The sequence below is a fragment of the Notolepis coatsorum genome, assembly GCF_963971535.1.
Source record: "Notolepis coatsorum genome assembly, chromosome: 6".
In the NCBI taxonomy this organism is placed as follows: domain Eukaryota; kingdom Metazoa; phylum Chordata; class Actinopteri; order Aulopiformes; family Paralepididae; genus Notolepis; species Notolepis coatsorum.
In genome coordinates, this window is record NC_140170.1 from 107,927,294 (window position 1) to 107,946,734 (window position 19,441).

The 19,441-nt window shown below is 39.0% G+C and overlaps 1 protein-coding gene across 1 annotated transcript in view; it reads left to right on the forward strand.

Moving 5' to 3' along the window:
* The window catches only part of LOC311229641 (coiled-coil domain-containing protein 106-like), a 76,769-nt gene that overhangs the window by 43,862 nt on the left and 13,466 nt on the right, over window positions 1-19,441 (forward strand). The window contains exon 6 of the mRNA XM_084315718.1: window positions 13,368-13,562. Coding sequence (XP_084171844.1) covers window positions 13,368-13,562 — 195 coding nt within the window. The remainder of the gene's footprint in view (window positions 1-13,367; window positions 13,563-19,441) is intronic.

Genomic DNA, 19,441 nt, shown 5'->3' on the forward strand with positions numbered 1-19,441 from the left:
CGATTCCGATACCTAAGCTTTGGGTATCGGCCGATACTGATACTGATCCGATACCAGTGCATACATTAAAAAAAAATTATTTAAAAAAAAATTATATAAATTATTATTATTATTATTATTTTTTTATACAGCTACTGTTTTATATATACTGTTTTTTAGTAATAACTAGAAAATATTGGTATTTATTCAACAACAGGTGATTGTATAGATTTGTATTAGTATCATTAATCAGAGTATGGGGCTGCAGCACTGCAGATATACCCTACTCCAATGATCCACACAGACATTATTCGTTGCTGCACTTGCTTCCAGAAGGCTCCGTTGAAGCAGAGGATCTGTTGTGATTTTTGCACAATAAATATTCAACATTCTCTTTTGAGACTCCGCCTCAGACTCTTATCATTTGGCACTAAAAGCTAAAAATTGTCACCGATATGGCTGTCCGCAACATGTCATTAATTGTGTACGCGAGGTGGTTCAGTGACGACGCTAACGTGAGCTAGGTTAGCTAGCATGAGCTACCGGGAGATGGAAAGACTAACGTTACTGGTGAAAATGTGATTTACGTTGGAATACTCCTTTGCCAACTTGCTGTACTTTGCTTGCAGGTCTGCAGCCATTATTGCTGGATTTATGAATAGCCCCAACTTTAGCCAAGGTAACGTTATGGCTAAACCTTTAACGTTAGTTAACGCTAGCTTTCGGTTAGCTGTTCAATGCTAATAACACAACCAAGCGAACCCATCAGAGCTCCCCGTCAACACCGCTCTGTCGGGAGGATGTCATTTAAGAAAGTATCTGCTGTTAAAATGACAAACAGCATTGACACTTTAATTCACGTCGGTTAAACACACATTTGTTTTATAATGCTCACAGCAGACCGCAGTGTTGTTGATAAATTACGTGGTATCGGAGCGCAAAATTAGAGGGTATTTGCCGATACTGATACCAGCATTTTAGGCAGTATCGGCGGCATTTCCGATACTGGTATCAGTATCGGAACAACTCTAATAAATAGTTCAGAGTATATTTGCTTAGAAAACGTAATTGTCGAATTCAATTATTTTTTTATTTCTCCACGTGGTAAATACACAGGTCACAACATGTTTACAGGAACGTTTTGGAGTTGTATTTGGAGTGTATTTCGTGACTAGGGCACTGTAGGGAACGTCAGGGTACAAGTCTGACCCACTTCCAGTGATGAAGCTACGCTAACAGAGCGGCTGTTCCCTAAGCCTAATGCATGCACAGAGACAAAAAAGGTATGTATCTTCTTGTCTAACTCCAGGGTAGATGGCAAATAAGCTAATTTCCCAAAATGTTGGAGTTTTCCTTTAACATTTGTACCCAGTGAGCTCGCCTATGTAATTCATGGCTGTGTGGAACTTGCAAGGGATGATGACGTGCTTCCTGAATTCCTTTCATATAGGATAGGCTTCATGACCACCCCCAGGTCAAATGTGTTGATAGTGTGTGGCTGCCCAACAACACTGTCTGTAATGGGCTGGTTGGTGGGAATGTAGAAGTCAACTGTAGATTCTATAGGAGGCACTTTTCCTGAGCTTGAAATAAAGCCATTGAATCCAGGCACCTGCTGCTTCAACGTCTGCAGAGGAGATAGATGTAGTGCTGTGCTCCAACATTGAGGCATCATATGACTTTTGGTTTTCAGCTGGAGGGGTGAAGTATGGTTGGTATAGTATGGAAGTATGGTGAAGTATAGTTGGTATAATGCTAGCTAATGTCCTCTGAAACTAATAAACTACAGGTCAAATACTTACTTGGAAAATTGTTGAAATTGCTCCAAAAGAGAGAGCTATGGGCTCAGCGGGAGACTTTGCATGTGGTCTTACCTTGTTACTATATATTTTTTATCTTTTTTTAGTCTGAGGTGTGTAGTATTTGTCTAAATTCAGTTAGGAATAGGTACTACTACAGTTTCAAATAGATGTTGCAATTATTGCAATAGTGGGCCTTAAAGGTTATAATGGAAAAATATAGATGTGATCTAAACCATTTCTGCTTGTTTTCTTCCTGAAATAGAGTCCGGATATGTTTGAATCTTACAAATACCCATTTTAATTAGTTGTTTGGGTCAGAATTGTATGGGGTAGGGATGCACGATATTGATTTTTTGACACCGATACCGATAACTTTATGCTCCTCAGGCCGATAACCGATATCGATAACAGATATTTATTGTATTATAATTTTTTTTTTTAATGTATATATATTTTTTTTATCAATTTTTTTTTCAACATGAAACAAAACATATCACAATACAATAATGATACATAAAAAGACTTCCCAGGACAATAACTTAACACAAACTTAAATGTGACCTAACCAGACAACAGAAACAAAAGCCAAGACAACAGTTTTGACTGATAAAGTGACCATATTTATTTTTCCAAATGAAAATTCACAATCCGTCAACAACTTATAATACATCCAACCTAAGACGCTCAAAGCTTTTTGTTCTTCTTTTTTCAAAGCGGAGCCTTGAAAAAAAGGCTTTGAGTGGACACATCACCACCACAACAAGTCACCTGCAACAAGCTAGAAGCTAGAACCTGGTCCTAGAACCTAGAAGCTAGAAGCTGCTGTGAATCCAAAGCCAGCTATTGACGAGTCGTTTGCTAAATTAAAGAAGTTTGACAGAAATGACCCAAGGGCTCAAGCCGCTAGCTTTTAAGCAGTCCTTGGTGGTGCAAATGAACCTGGCTACTATGGAGCAATAAGTGACTGCGTTCAACCGAGGGTTGCATCACAGCCATGGAAGGGGCTAGCTTTGCTTAGCTCCTCGCGTCGTCGTAGGCTTCTAAGTTAACACAATAACACACCATCGTAGCGGTGGTGATGCCGCAGGTGACCCGTCAGGCTGGATGTATTACAAGTTGTTGCCCTTTTCCCTCCTTGTGGAACTTCTCCATTGCATTTATTACAAATAGCAAGCGATCTTTTTCCTCTGAAATTCCGAGTACCGACGCGGCCATCTTTGTTTTTAACGTCCGCGCTGATTCAGAAACGTACGTGCCTACGTCACAGCCAAGAAAGGGAGCGCTGGATTTGTGTAAAACGCCCTGTTCCTAAACCACACGCTGTCAGTCGTACCACAGTACTGGCAAAACGGGATGAGCCTACAGTCAAAACAAACGCACTTCATTCCAATTCACCCACACAGCATTTTTTTTTACCAAAAAATATATTATATTATCGGAGCTATTAATAACGTTATCGGGTTTATCGGGATGACGTCATAATTGCTGATATCGGCCCGATAATTATCGTGCATCCCTAGTATGGGGTATCATTTGTCTCTGAATGTTGTTTACTTCAAAAGTTACGCTATTTTATATTTTCCCTTCAGTTTTGGGATATATGTATTTTTCTTATTGCATAACTGCATGGAGACTCTTTATTACAATATTATTTCCAATATTAAAGGGGAACTATCTTATAAATGGCCTTTTTGAGTGTTTAGCATTGTTTCCTAGCTATGTGAACTTATATTAATATGATCTATGTCTCAAAATTCTCATATTGGCGCATTCTTCCAATTCTCCTCTCACAATATTCACTAGGGATGCCCCGATCACGTTTTTTGCCACCGATACCGATTACCGATCGTCGTGAGCCATATCGGCCGATACCGATCCGATACCGATCGTTTTTGATTAAAAAGAAATTAAAAATTATTTTATATAAAAATTTTTTTTTTTTTTTTTTTTATAAAATATATATATTATATAATTAGACTTGTAGTTGTATTATCTGCGAGACATCGCCACCACGCAACAAGTCAAAATGCTCGCTATCTGCAAACAGCTCCACTGTCTGTGTGTACTCTAGTAGCCCTAGCTCCAAAAAGGATTCTCCGGCGCTGCAGCGGGACCCTATTGGTAACGTTATGCTTTGGTCATTTCACATTCAGCAAGCCCTCAGCTCGAATACGCATTCAATCAATGTTATAAGACATTGATATCAGGAGCTATCTGTAGCTACTGCTAGCCGGCTAGATGACGTTAAGACAACTATTTAGTTCAATCGGACATTTCGTTTTGAACCGTGAACTAACGGTTCGCAAGCTAACGCAAGCTAACGGAGATATCAACATGGGCTACTGGACTTCCTGGGGCATTTGTTGATATCCGGAGCTATCAGTAGCTAGCCGGCTAAATACCGTTAGACAATGCCTACTAAAAGTGAATAGTTGACTGGGTAATTTTGTTTAAACAGTAACGATAGCTAGGTAGCTAACGTTAGCTCAGGTCGAATGCACTATCTAGACTCAGCAGAGGAGGTCCGCCTCAGTGTTTACAAACTCTACACGGGTACGGGCGGGGCTAGGGAGGAGGAGCAGTTTGCAGGTCCTGTGCGTCTGAGACAAGCGAGTGAGATATCCACTTGATCAGTTTCCGCGATCGGCGAATATGACTAATTATCGGAATTCCCCGATCGCATATTTATACTGATTATCGGCCGATAACGATCGGGGGCCGATCGATCGGGGCATCCCTAATATTCACCCTCACTGAACTGAGTCATTTGAAATGTGCGCGATATGTGATGTCAGAGAGACACCGCTGCATGATAATGTTCAGGCGACGACGACGCTGCGCAGTGGTTTAGGAGCCCAGGCTCAAAACGGCTCGAGATCTTGAGGTAGAAAAATGCTGTTTTTGAGGACTTGATTAGAAATACAAAACAATGAATAAAAAAAATATATATATTACAGAGGTGTTCCATAGACTCACAGGAATTGTGTAAAAGTGCCCAAATAGTGAAAGAAATAGTAAAATAGTTCCCCTTTAACCTACAATGTATCTCGTCCAATGCACTACATTTTAGTAAAAAGGGAGTTGTGATATAATTCTTTTCAGCATTTTTAGCTTTTTCTGTCCTGAAATATAATCAAGATGTGGTTGAATCTTAAAAGCAACAATTGTACTGAATTCCTTGGGTCAAACTTGTTTGGGATTTTTTTTATAATTTGTCTATATGTTATTAACACTTTGAGTGCCACTCACGAGATTTCTCAGGTTTTTTTATAGGTGGTTGCTAGCCACTCACGAGATTTCTCGGAATTTTTTATTTTTATTTTTTTTAGCGATCTGAAAAATTATTGCATCACCCGAGCCTACCCGAGTATAGCCGAGCGGCGCCGGCGATCACTGTGGAAAAAAGCGCCCCCTGTCGTCTCCCAGATGACATAAGTGATTTTGGAATGGACTCAATGAAAATGAATGGGGAAAAAAATCCGGTACTCCACATTTTCCAGTTCACTGATCCAGCCAGGTAAGGACTCTATGTTATCAGTGTTAGGATAATCGGAGTAAGTTTGATGAAGTTATAAGCTGTTTTGTGAAATGTCTTCTTTCGGTTTCACTGTAAAAGTCTGTGAGGAAATCAACGGAGCGATTATCCGTGCGCGGCCGTAATGTGCTTGCGTGCACGTATAATATTGATCATCTAGCGTTTATTTGAAAACGATTCATAAAAAGGCAGACGAATATCAACGTTGTGGAATATTCCACTAAAAGACGATTTTCATAGAATGCTCCAGAATGAGCTGTTTTTTATATCAAAACGGGGGCTTTTCTAACTGCTCTGAAACGGAAACGACGCGATAAAAAAACAATCTGCCTTGACAGCATTGACTGGAAAATAGTCTTTGATAATGCGATGGGCAGATTAGACACATAGCCATAATTTAAAACATAGATTAGGCGATATTAACGTTAACATTGGCGCCGATGGTGGCATTCAGCCGGTAAAACGGAAAACCAGGCGTGGCGCTCAAAGTGTTAACTTAAAGTTATGCTGTTTTCTTTCTTCTTTTTCAGGTTTTGGTTCAGGATGGGTGTAATACAGGGTTAAATATAAACCCCATGGGACATTATTTCAACCTATTACATGGCAGAATCTTAAAATAGACACTTCAAGGATTAAGAAAAAACAGGTGGTGAAAAGAAATCCACCCTATGCAGGTGGACCTATGTTTCCATCTATCGTACTTTTCGCACTATAAGCCGCACCTGACTATAAGCCGCAGCAGCTAAATTGAATGATGTGTACATATATAAGCCGCACTGGACTATAAGCCGCATGTGTTTTAATGTTTAATTACCATTATGTAAGGAGTGGAGCCTGCGGCTTAATTTGACTCAACACGGGAAACCTCACCCGGCCCGGACACGGAAAGGATTGACAGATTGATGCTCTTTCTCGATTCTGTGAGTGGTGGTGCATGGCCGTTCTTATATTGAGCTTTAAGTTCCCACCTCTACAGAGAATGACTCCCATTGGGACACAATACTGTCGGACAAATAACATTAACTCATTTACAAGTTGTATTAAGTTTAGCAAATAAGGGAACAGATAAATAACATTTCAATGCAGTAAAAAAAGCAATATTTCGATTTTCGGGTTTTGTCCACATATAAGCCGCACCGTTATATAAGCCGCAGGGTCAAAAAATGGGGGAAAAAGCTGCGGCTTATAGTCCGAAAAGTACGGTAGACTACAGGGGGCACATGCACGCACCCATATAACTCTGTATGATAGCATGTACAATAATGCTGTATATTATATATATATTAGGGCTGGGACTTTATCGCATTAATTTCAATTAATTAACTACAGAAATAATTTTAAGTAAAGAAAATTGATTTAATCGCATGATGATTTTTCTTTATTGTGTACGAATGTTACCTTTCAAAGGAGACTAGACTCATGCATGTGCTATAAGTATAAAGTATAATAAATCGCAAATAACTTTTTTTCTTATTCTGGTTTGTTCATAAAATAAAATAAGAGAAATTGAGATCAATCAAGAGGTTTCTTTTGTTCTGGAATGTACTTGAAACTACTTACTTTTACCTCGAAAGTGCTTGAGTTTACAAAAGGTCCTTTGCGCTATATATTATTCCTAAAATTGCTGCACTTTGTTAAAAATGGCATTGATCTGTTGGTCTGTGTAGTAGCTAATACAGGATTTTGCTGCTTAAACATATGTATATTCATTGATTCACTCTTATATACCAAAATTCATTTGAATTGAAAAATGTTTTTGGCATCAAATATTGGTATGCGATTAAAATGTGATTAATTTCTATTAATTAACTATAAAGTCTCGAATTAATTCGATAAAAGTTTTTTATCGAGTCCCACCACTAATATAATATTAAATATGCTGTATGCATATATATATATATAATATATATATATATTTATTCTTATCATATATATAATTTACCATTTATATATATATTAGTGTTGAACTTGTCACGATACCAACATTTTGACCACGATACCGATTCTAAAACGATACCACGGCAAAAACCTTCTTCAGGAAAAGTAATGTAATATATTATTAGATGACAGAACATGGATTTTTTTATATATATATATATATATATATATATATATATATATAATTCTTTTGCATTTTTACAGCTTTATTGGTCACGCAGGACCGACAGAGGAGAGGGCGAACGGGAGGAGAGGTGGGGAGGACATGCGACAAATAACGACGGGAGCTGGGATCGAACCCGGGTCGGTCGCGTAGGTGCGCGAGGCACTATGGTATGCGCCACGAGGGCGCCCCAGAACATGGACAATTCTTTATAATTTTTTTATCTCATTCATTCCATAAGAACGTAGAATACACATTTTTTTTAACCCATTCTCCGCCATTCACGTGTTAAGGCGGGTTTCTCCGCCATGCGTTGTCTGCCAATAACTCCGTAAGGTGTTTTTGAGATCAATATTTCATATTTTCGTCATGGTATTCATATTTCACCCACGGAGTCTTGGGTGATGCTGTCTGATCCATCACAACTCTGCAACGCTTCAATGCCGCCACCTGGTGGCCGATCGGCGAGTTGCCAAACCGGAAGTTGCCCAACTCGGAAGTGGTCCGTCCCCTATTTTCGTCCGGCCACTCGCTTATCGTCCCGGGGCTCAATACAGACACCGTCGATATGAATCTTTGCCATAACTCAATAATCAACATGATTTGGATGTGTATTAGTATACAAACCGGAAATGGATCGCATCGATCAACATCCCATAATAGCGATCTTTTTGCTCCACTCATCACCCAACGCTACGAGGAGACTTGGGTGAGTTTCAGCGTTTTTCTTTACCATTTTCTATACAAACTGCTCTGATCAATATATCACCCATACTACATGAATCATTTAACGTCGGTCATTGAATTATAAACGACCCCCCCCCGTTCACCCGCAGATGACCAGTCATGACGTTTAGGACCATGTACAGTTGAAATGTTTAATATAACGTTGATCGGTATCAAACTGCATTTGATCATCTAATATATGCATTTATGCCTATATCTCACGTTCTATGAAATACTGCAGAAAACGATAAAAACATATTTTATTTTAGTATGAATGTGTGAATGAAAAGGTAAAACGTTCCTACATCCTGAACGATAGATAATTGATGTTGAATGGGCCATAGTAATGTCAATTTAGCAATACAATTTAAAAAGTTATAGCCCTACAAAGAAGGTGAACATCTCCATAGACAAATAGCGCTGGCAGAGCATGGTTTAGGATGGATATAAGCCCGGCAGAGAATGGGTTAATATGGTCCATTTGCATGTTCTTGGTATCTGATTCTAGGGACATCTATGGATCTCAGGGAATGTATTCCCAGTGTCAGAAATACTGTGTCTGTTACTAGGCTTAAGTAAATTGTAATGAACCAAATGAGAATATCAATTAATAATTTTTTATTATCTTTGACTGTGAATAACACCATGCTAAAATTGACCAGACCTGAAAAATCTAAGCAAATGAATACCGGTAAATGGAAGATGATTAACACTTTCCGTGCCGGCCTCTGTTTCCTATTTACCCCCTTGAATGCCACCACCTACTTCAATGATAGAGCTCTCATATTTGCGAACGCATAAACTATATCTTAAATTAGGGATGCACCGAAAATTCGGCCACCGAAAGTTTTCGGCCAAAAATGGCCTTTCGGCTTTTGGCCGAAAGAGTTTTTTCACCGAAAATATATCACCGAAACAGAAGCAACCTGTAACCTAACGCGTGTTGTTGTGATGATGTCATCACAACGCGGATTCATTACATGCGCGCTGTGAGCTCTTCAGTCCTGCGTCCTCCTCTTGGGACTCGGGAGCAATGCATCTCCTCGGGAGTCGCGCTGTTTCTATGTAAACTCCGCGCGCAACGAGTCCAATAAATGCGTCTTTAACATACCGTACTTTTCGCACTATAAGCCGCACCTGACTATAAGCCGCAGCAGCTAAATTGAATGATGTGTACATATATAAGCCGCACTGGACTATAAGCCGCAGGTGTTTTAATGTTTAATTACCATATGTAATTAGCATTGGGACACAAAACTGTCGGACAAATAACAAGAATTAACTCATTTACAAGTTGTATTAAGTTTAGCAAATAAGGGAACAGATAAATAACATTTCAATGCAGTCAAAAAAGCAATATTTAGATTTTTACATTTTCAGGTTTGGTCACGTCGAGTCACATATAAGCCGCACCGTTATATAAGCCGCAGGGTCGAAAAATGGGGGGAAAAGCCGCGGCTTATAGTCCGAAAAGTACGGTACTTTATCCTTATTTACTATATGCCCGTTGCGGTTAATCACTGAGTGATCTAATATGCATATTATTCAGAGCGAGAGGGGGAGGGATTGTGTTTCTCACATTGACTGTCGCGCGTCTACTGTGCCAAAGTCCTCTGGGGACTAGAAATGTGTGCTCAGTAGAGCACAGATGTCCGCCTCTCTCTCTCTCTCTGATTGATTGATTGAAAACTTTATTAACAGATTGCAGAATGGGTACAATACAGTACAGATCAATACACACAATTGTTAAGGGGATGCAGACCAGAGAAAGACTTTCGTCTTGTTTACATCAGGGTCCCCCATTTTCAATTCATCAGGACATATATGACATACATGACATACAGATAGACAGTACTGCTACATCTATACATTTATGACATACCAGATTTGCAAATACAGTACTGTTTGTGATACAAAAAGACCCATAATAGTGATTATTTATTATTTAAGTTAAGTTTTGCCATAATCATGTAGCTGAACAACATTGGTAAAAAAAAAATTCTATTCTATGAATCATTTTCGGCCTTTCGGTTTTCGGCCAACTGTTTCCTATTTTCGGTATCGGTTTCGGCCAAGAATTTCCCATTCGGTGCATCCCTATCTTAAATTATGCCTATGTGTCTAATGTGTCGCTTATCAATGACTTATTTGCAGTCAACATTGTCGAAACGGATTGTTTTTTAATCAGTTCATTTCTGTTTTATACCATTTTGAAAAACGCTAGTTTCTTGAAACTTCCACAAGATTTCAGAAGATTCTGTGATAAACGCCCTTTACTTGTAATACACAAAACACATTGTAATTTTTTTGCCTATTTATGAATCGTTTTCAAATAAATGCTAGATTATCGATAGTATATGTGTACTTATGCACGCTATAGAAGCGGGCTGAAAAATCGGTTCTCTTATTTCCTGATCGCACACACACACACACACACACATACACACATGGCACACGCTGATATATAGGTGAAAATGGCTCTGATTATCCCAATACTGGTCAAATAGATTCCTTACCTCAGATCGGATGTTCTCCAAAAGGATTATTCCAATTCCTGATCGCCATTCCAAATATCGATTGCGTTTATTGATCCAACGCTGGGTACTGTAAATATATATTCCACGCTGTTCTGAGGCTTGAGATTGAGTCCGATCGGCTCAGATTACTTGCCTGAGAAGTAAAATGTGGATTCCGGATTTTTCTTTTCTCATCCATTTTCATTGAGTCCATTCCAATGCGTGCATTACCATCCGGGAGACGATAGGGGGCGGTATTTTCCCTATTCGAGTTCAGACAGATCCCCACTGGTAACGTGAGGCTAGATTGATGAAATATCAATGGAAATTGCTAATACAAAAAATAACCATTAAAAAAACGGCATATCTCGTTCCTGGCACTCAACGGTTTGCATGAAATAACGATATAGCTCGTCCGTGGCACTCGTTAAACAGAAGGTTTTGTAGATACAGTACTGAATTCTGCCATCCGGACACATGCCATTTGAAATATGATTATAGAATATCAGGCCTAAAATGGTTATGCGATTAAAATACGATTAATTAGATTAATTAATTACAAATCCTGTAATTAATTAGATTAAAATTAATCGCCTGACGGCACTAATATCTGTACATATCCCTTACCTACTCTTACTAGTTACTATAACTATATATCTATATTCTGTACATATCCCTTACCTACTCTTATTAGTTACTATAACTATATATCTATATCTGTACATATCCCTTACCTACTCTTACTAGTTACGCTGCTGGCCAGTATGACTTACTATACCATAGTGTCTTTATACCTGCATCACTGTACATATTAGTACTAAAACTCTGTACATACACCTGATTACTCTGTAGTACTAATTTATATATTTGATACCCAGTTTAATCACCTGTACATTGTATAGTATTATTAGGGCTGTCAGTTTATCGCGTTAATTAGATTAATTAATTACACAGCAAATTATCACGTTATGAAAATGTACTCATTTTTTTTTTTTATAAATGTTTTTTTTTTTTATCTCATTCATTCCATAATAATGTAGAATACACATTTACAGACTTTCTTTTTTAATATGGTACATTTGCATGTTCTTGGTATCTGATTCTAGGGACATCTATGAATCTCAGGGAATGTATTCCCAGTGTCAGAAATACTGTGGGCTAGATCCACAAAGAATGCATTGCACGGTGCAAGTTGCACCCTTACTTACAATTCATTATGAATTGAAAATGGGGGACCCTGATGTAAACAAGACGAAAGTCTTTCTCTGGTCTGCATCCCCAGGAAAACTCCAACATTTTGGGAAGTTAGCTTATTTAACATCTTCCCTGGAGTTAGACAAGAAGATGCATACCTTTTTTGTCTCTGTGCGTGCATTAGCTTAGGGAACAGTCGCTCCGTTAGCGTAGCTTAGCTTCATCACTGGAAGTGGAGCGGTTTTAGAGCCTGACGTTCCCTACAGTGCCCTACAGTCACCAAATACAACTCCAAAACGTTCCTGTAATAAAAAAAAATTGAATTCGACAATTACGTTTTCAAAGCAGATATACTCGGAACTATTTTTTGCCGAACCACTGCTGTCTGGGCGCAGTGATTCCACGTCACCACTTTCTAACGTCGAGGTCAGTGTTTACATATTCGTGTCATTCAAAGGATCCGAACCGATTGAAGTTATTATGGCTACCATGACTGGTAAGTTTTCATTTATGTTTTTAGATGGAAGGCTGTATTCCATCTGTCTAACGTTAGCGAATATTGTGAATACTGTGCAGCTGAATAGTCTTGAGCAGACAGCCACCCAAAGTGCCTTCCACACTTTTTCAACTCATAAGTGGGGAATAATTGTGTTGTGTGTGTTGTTGCACCGCTTATTGTCAAATAAATGACAGCATTTCTCAGTTTGAGTTATCTTATTTATTGTCGAATTTATTGTCGAATTCAATTATTTTGTATTTCTCCACGTGGTAAATACACCGGTCACAACATGTTTACAGGAATGTTTTGGAGTTGTATTTGGAGTGTATTTGGTGACTGTAGGGCACTAACGTCAGGCTCTAAAACCCCCCCACTTCCAGTGATGAAGCTAAGCTACGCTAACGGAGCGACTGTTCCCTAAGCTAAATGCATGCACAGAGACAAAAAAGGTATGTATCTTCTTGTCTAACTCCAGGGAAGATGTTAAATAAGCTAATTTCCCAAAATGTTGGAGTTTTCCAATTGTGTGTATTGAGCCGTACTGTATTGTACCCATTCTGCAATCTGATAATAACATTTTCATTCAATTCTGTGATTGATTGAATGAACATTTTATTTTGAGTAAATTGTAATGAACCAAATGAGAATATCAATAATTTTTTTTTATCTTTGACTGTGAATAACACCATGCTCAAATTGACCAGACCTGAAAAATCGAAGCAAATTAATAGATGGAAGATGAATAAACAGAAGGTTTTGTAGATACAGTACTGAATTCTGCCATCCGGACACATGCTATTTGAAATATGATTATAGAATATCAGGCATAAAATGGTTATGCGATTAAAATGCGATTAATTCGATTAATTAATTACAAATCCTGTAATTAATTAGATTACTTTTTTTAATCGCCTGACGGCACTAATTATTATTGCACTTTACTGTTACATTTGCACTACATTTGAATCGAATCTATATCATGTGATTTCATGCAATTCAAATCTCTCCACTTTAGTCAAACAGGAGGTCCATATGGATGAAGAGGACTACTATGAGGAAGATGAGTATGTGCAGGAAGAGGAGGAGAAGACGGAGGAGGACTCCTCCGTGGAGAGGGGGTCCAAGCGGGCTGGCAAAGGAGGGAGAGCCGGGGGCAAGATGAAGAAGATGAGGATCTTCAGAATCACCCACGGAAGAGAGAGGCAGAGAGGTGAGCTGGTTAGATATACACCACCTAACACCTAGATTTATACCACCTAACATCTAGATATAAACCACCTAACATCTATATATACACCACCTAACATCTAGATATATACCACCTAACATCTAGATATACACCAGCTAACATCTAGATATATACCACCTCCACCTAACATTTAGATATATACCACCTAACATCTAGATATATACCACCTAAGACTTAGATATCGACCACCTAACATTTAAATATACACCACCTAACATTAAATATACACCACCTAACATCTAGATATACACCACCTAATATTTAGATTAACACCAGATAGGCCTTAGTAGTGTCTTTGCGACAATAGTGACTTTCTATAGTCTGAAAGGACTTGATGTGCTCCCTAACTTTGTCTTTATCAGCATCTGAAATCTTGTTTTTCTGTGTTTGACTTCCACCTTTAGGACTTTCACATATGCCATCACCTGTAGTGTTTGAAAGTGAAGACCTAACCATCTTTCGAGATATCGAGTGTAATCTTTACACACTAACCTTTCTTCCGTGCACTGTTAGATTGTATATCAAGGTGTTCTGTCTGTGTGAGTCCTGCTTTTTCCCCCTTTTATTTTATTGTGTTGCGATGTGATGTATGACAAAGTCCCTCTGCCTATTTTTATCTCCCATCTCCCAGAAATTTTTAAAATGTCCTGCCTCTCTGTTTCCCCCGACCTCTGACATGTTTAAAATGTCCTACCGCTCTGGTTCCCCGACCTCAGACATGTTTAAAGGTGACATGTACTATAAATGTCATTTTTCAGTCTCTAGCATTGTATTATAGTAATAGGAGTTCGTATCAATGTGTTTTAGTGTCTAAATACCATATTGGCGGATTGCTCTGATTCAGCTCAGCCCCTTTCCTCCTCCAGTAAATCAGGCCATTTTTATTTGAACGGCTGATTTACGTCATTCGGTCGCTGGGTAGCGCACAGTGATGCTATTGGCTCTGTGGTTGGAGCTAATCCCCGCCCCCATTCTACCTAGACTAGACAGCGAGTGGAAGCCACTTCCTCATGCTGCGAGGCGGAGTGGGGCCCGACGCCTCTGCATGCGCTCTGGAGGGAGAGAGAGATGGAGAGAGAGGGAGCACTTTGGGGGGGGGGGGGGGGGACCTGCTGCGCGGCACACGGGAGAGGGGAGGAAGGGAGGCCCACAAGCTGCCGCGGTCCCCCCCCCCTCCCTCTCTCTCTCTCTGTCTCTCTCTCTCTCTCCCTCCCTCCGGAGTGTGCAGAGGTGTCGGGTTTTGCTCTCTCTCTCTCTCTCTCTCTCTCTGGAGTGTGTGCAGAGGTGTCGGGTTTCGCTCTGGAAGAAGCTCTCTCTCTCTCCCACCCCCCCCTCTCTCTCTCTCCCACCCCCCTCTCTCTCTCTCTCTCTATCTCTCTCTGTCTACCAGTCGCTGTGTGGGCTGACTGTCACTCAAAGTGCTTATGGGCGGAGCCAGGCCATAACAGCCTGAAATCCTGAGGCAGAAAAATGCTGGTTTTGAGTACTTGATTAGAAATATAAAACAATGATTATTTTTGGAATAAACCTTACAGATGTGTTACATAGACTCACAGGAATTGTGTAAAGTTGCCCAAATAGTGCTAGGAATAGCAGTACATAGCCCCTTTAAAATGTCCTGCCTCTCTGGTTTCCCGACCTCGGACATGTTTAAATTATCCTGCCTCTCTGGTTCCCTGACCTCTGACATGTTTAAAATATCCTGCCTCTCTGGTTCCCCGACCTCTGACATGTTTAAAATGTCCTGCCTCTCTGGTTCCCAGACCTCTGACTCTGTGAACATACCGGTAGTTAATGTAAATAATGTTTGCTATTATTTGTATACTATATCTTATAGGTTTCATAGCCTACATGTAATTTTAGTTGTGTGTGTCAGCCACGCCCCCTGCTCTTTAGATGCAGTAAGTGAAAGACAGAGAGAGCGTGGATCAAAAGCTTTTTACTCCACTGTCCACTAGGGCTGACCTTCGAAGCTTTTTTTGGCAATCGAAGCTTCGGGGCCAAGCTTCGATTTTAATTCGAAGCTTCGAGAAAAAATTATCTTATGTTGTGGGACTTGTACAGCACTTTGGTAAACTTTGTTGTTTTTAAATGTGCTCTATAAATAAAGTGGATTGGATTAATTAATTAAGTAGCCCCTTTCGTGACTGACGCAGCCAACAAGGTTTTACTCGGCTGTGTGATTTAATTTTTATTCAAGGTGGATCACTGTTGTCGTTTGAACAACTTCAGATTTCATGGGAACTACCAATCCCCCAAATCAAGAATGTTTAAGATGAATGAAGTAAGATTTTGATTATTTGAAATATGGCCTGTGTAGACTAAACTATGCACAGAATTATGTCAGTCTACAAGGTCCGGATTCTACATGGTCCGGCAATGTAGACCTTGTAGACTCCACTACAGACCAATTATCAGTGAATGTTCATGCATTTTTAAGAAGGGCTACTTCCACAAAAAAACAAAGAACTCATCAAAACATCTCAGTAGCACCTTATCTAAATGTTCTATTTCATATATGGAGATTCATATATATTTTTTGTATTGCATGCATTTCTACATTTTATTTCCTATTTTGTTTATTCATCCAAGTATCTTTCTTTCTTAGGCATGTAGGTGTATGTGTTTGAGGATGATATCCTTCAAACAGGCAATAGTGATGATATAATTTTTTTAACTTCGATTTTTTTTTAATGTTCGAAGCTTGTGGCATCGAACGAAGCTTCGAAGTATTTAAGACAGCCCTACTGTCCACTGACAAAAATAGTCTAGGTGAGACAATAAGTAGTAGCTTAGATGTGGTTACAAAGACTATATCTACAAAAACAATTAATCACCATCAAATTATGTATTTCATAGAGGTTAGTATGGTTGTGGTGTCTAGATTCTAGCAAATAGCTAACTCCTTTCAGGGCTCTACAGTGCGACCATATTGCTCGCATATGCCCCTAAAAATATGTCTGTGCGAACCTCAAAAGTCAATTACGCGCACGGTGTGCGAACTGCTGATGACAGCCTAAGTCGTACTTTTTATTTCTCCGCTGAGAATCGTTAAAAAACTACAAGTCCCACATTGCACTCAAGCCAACGGTCCAATCACAGTAGAGTGAAGTGACTGGTTTCATGGGAAATAAAGCAAATGACCAATCGGAAGCTCTCATTTTGCTTGTTTACTTCCTGAAACTCCGCCATTGCGATCAGGGCTCTCGTTTTCCGAGACACTAACTTATTATAGTCTCTCTCTTACCAATAGCAATAGATTTTAGAACACCTAGATTTATCGATAGCAATAGTAATATAACGTTAATGCAACAAAACGAATGCCTTGCTTTGTTAATCATAACTTTGATGCAGTAGCGTATGTCGGTGTGTTGGCTGTAACGGACATGACAATAACATAACGTGTACACATTAAAATTGCGATAATCTATTCTAACATTTTCAAATCGATGCAGTTGAATTTCCCCCTTAGGATCGATGCATTGTTACACCCCTACACCAAAGTCACTGGCCCACTGTGTATCTGTGTGTATAATAACTTGGCTAGCGTTATCAACAGCAGAGATGGGCAATAGGGTCCAGCTGCAGCGCCGGGCGGCCGGAGTGCAAGCGGTGTGATGTAATTGGCAGACGCGACTGTCAATCAATGGTCTACCTGACACGCAAACTCATAAACAATGTTTCTGTACTGGAGGTGTACAGTATTTCAATAGGCAACCCTGAAAGGATTATTTTTCTAGAAGAGCAACACAGCCAAAACATAAGCATTGTATGCATAAAAGGGGCAAAAGCTAAAGTTAAGTGACTGACCCTTTTGTAGCAGTAGTTTGATTTGATAGGGACAGCACATGTTAATGAACATCAAGTACAAAATACAAAATGTAAACATGCAGGGTTGTAGCAAGAGCTAATTTACACACATGCACGCACAGTACAAATATACATTTATTTTTGAAAAAAAAAACTGTTACTTGAAATATTTTCACTGTGCTCCTAAATATTTTTGGGTGCTCCTAAATTTCTTTGTGTGCTCCTAAATTTTTTCATTTAGGGGAAAAAGGTTAGCATAGAGCCCTGCCTTTGGCCAGATTACCATGATCCTTTAGCCTGAGCAGTATAGCCAGCTAGCTATTACTGTATTCTAGACTAGAGTCTTACTAGTACTACCATAGAAGCTAACTAGCTTGCTAGATCGCTAGCTAATTAGAGTGAGCTAGTGCAAGCTAACTAGACAGCTAGCTTGTATGGTAAACAAAATCTTGAAAAACACTAGCTAGCTAGCTTGTTCGTTAGCAGTTATGGGCGTTGTTTACCATACAAGCTAACTAACTAGCAATTTAGCTACCTTGCTAGCAATGTAGCTATCCACCTAGATAGATAACAATCAGCATGGGCAAATTATGCATTTGGTCAATATTTGAAATTCAGATTTATCATTTAATACTAGGGATGTTCGATATTGGCTTTTTTACCGATATCCGATATACCGATATTGTTCAACTCTTAATTTCCGATACCGATATCAACCGATACCGATATATGCAGGGCCCCCCCCCCCCCCCCCCCCCCCCCCCCCCAAAAACGGAATAATTTCAGGTAATTAACATTACATATCTCTTGGAATTAAAACAACATTATGCATACTTTTGACAATAAATAAAATAAGAATGTGTTCTTACTTGCTTGCCTGGGTAAATAAAGGTTAAAGAAATAATTATTTTTTTATTTTTTTTGGAAAACCGATACCGATATTTTTCGATATTACATTTTAATACCAATATCGGCCGATAATATCGGTAGACCGATAATATCGGACATCCCTATTTAATACTCAATGTTGCCATTATACAGCCATTTCCTCACCATCAGAATAATGTTTTCTTTCCACTTCATCATCTGTGGGTCTCAAGTGCGCCATTTTTCTGCACTAAAGGGCATAAGTGGCACTCTTGTATGAATTGTTCAGTGCACTACTAAAGGCGTAAATGCACTTGACCTACACTTATATCCTTTGTGCACCAAGCTCAGTGCATTTACGCCTTTTTTCCACCAAACTCAATTGAAGGTTTCCACTTACGCCTTTGTTTTCAGACTTTATTTGAAAAAGTAAAATTATAGTGAACTTATCCTTTTACCATTTGATAGAGCTTTAAAATGATATACTGTATATATAAAAAATTCTTATGCCCTTTTGCACCAAGCCCTCGATATATACACCACCTAACATTTAGATTAACACCACCTGACATTTAACACCACCTAACATATGATCCACCTAAGATTTAGATTAACACCACCTAACATTTAGATTAACACCACCTGACATTTAACACCAACCTAACATATGATCCACCTAACATTTAGATTAACACCACCTAACATATGATCTACCTAACATTTAGATTAACACCACCTAACATATGATCCACCTAACATTTAGATTAACACCACCTAACATTTAGATTAACACCACCTAACATTTAGATTAACACCGCCTGTCATTTAGATGAACACCACCTGCCATTTAGGTTAACACCACCTAACATGATCTACCTAACATTTAGATTAACACCACCTAACATTTAGATTAACACCACCTAACATGATCTACCTAACATTTAGATTAACACCACCTAACATGATCTACCTAACATTTAGATTAACACCACCTAACATGATCTACCTAACATTTAGATGAACACCACCTAACATTTAGATGAACACCACCTAACATTTAGATTAACACCACCTAACATTTAGATTAACACCACCTAACATTTAGATTAACACCACCTAACTTATGATCCACCTAACATTTAATTACTATCTGAGTCAGGTAG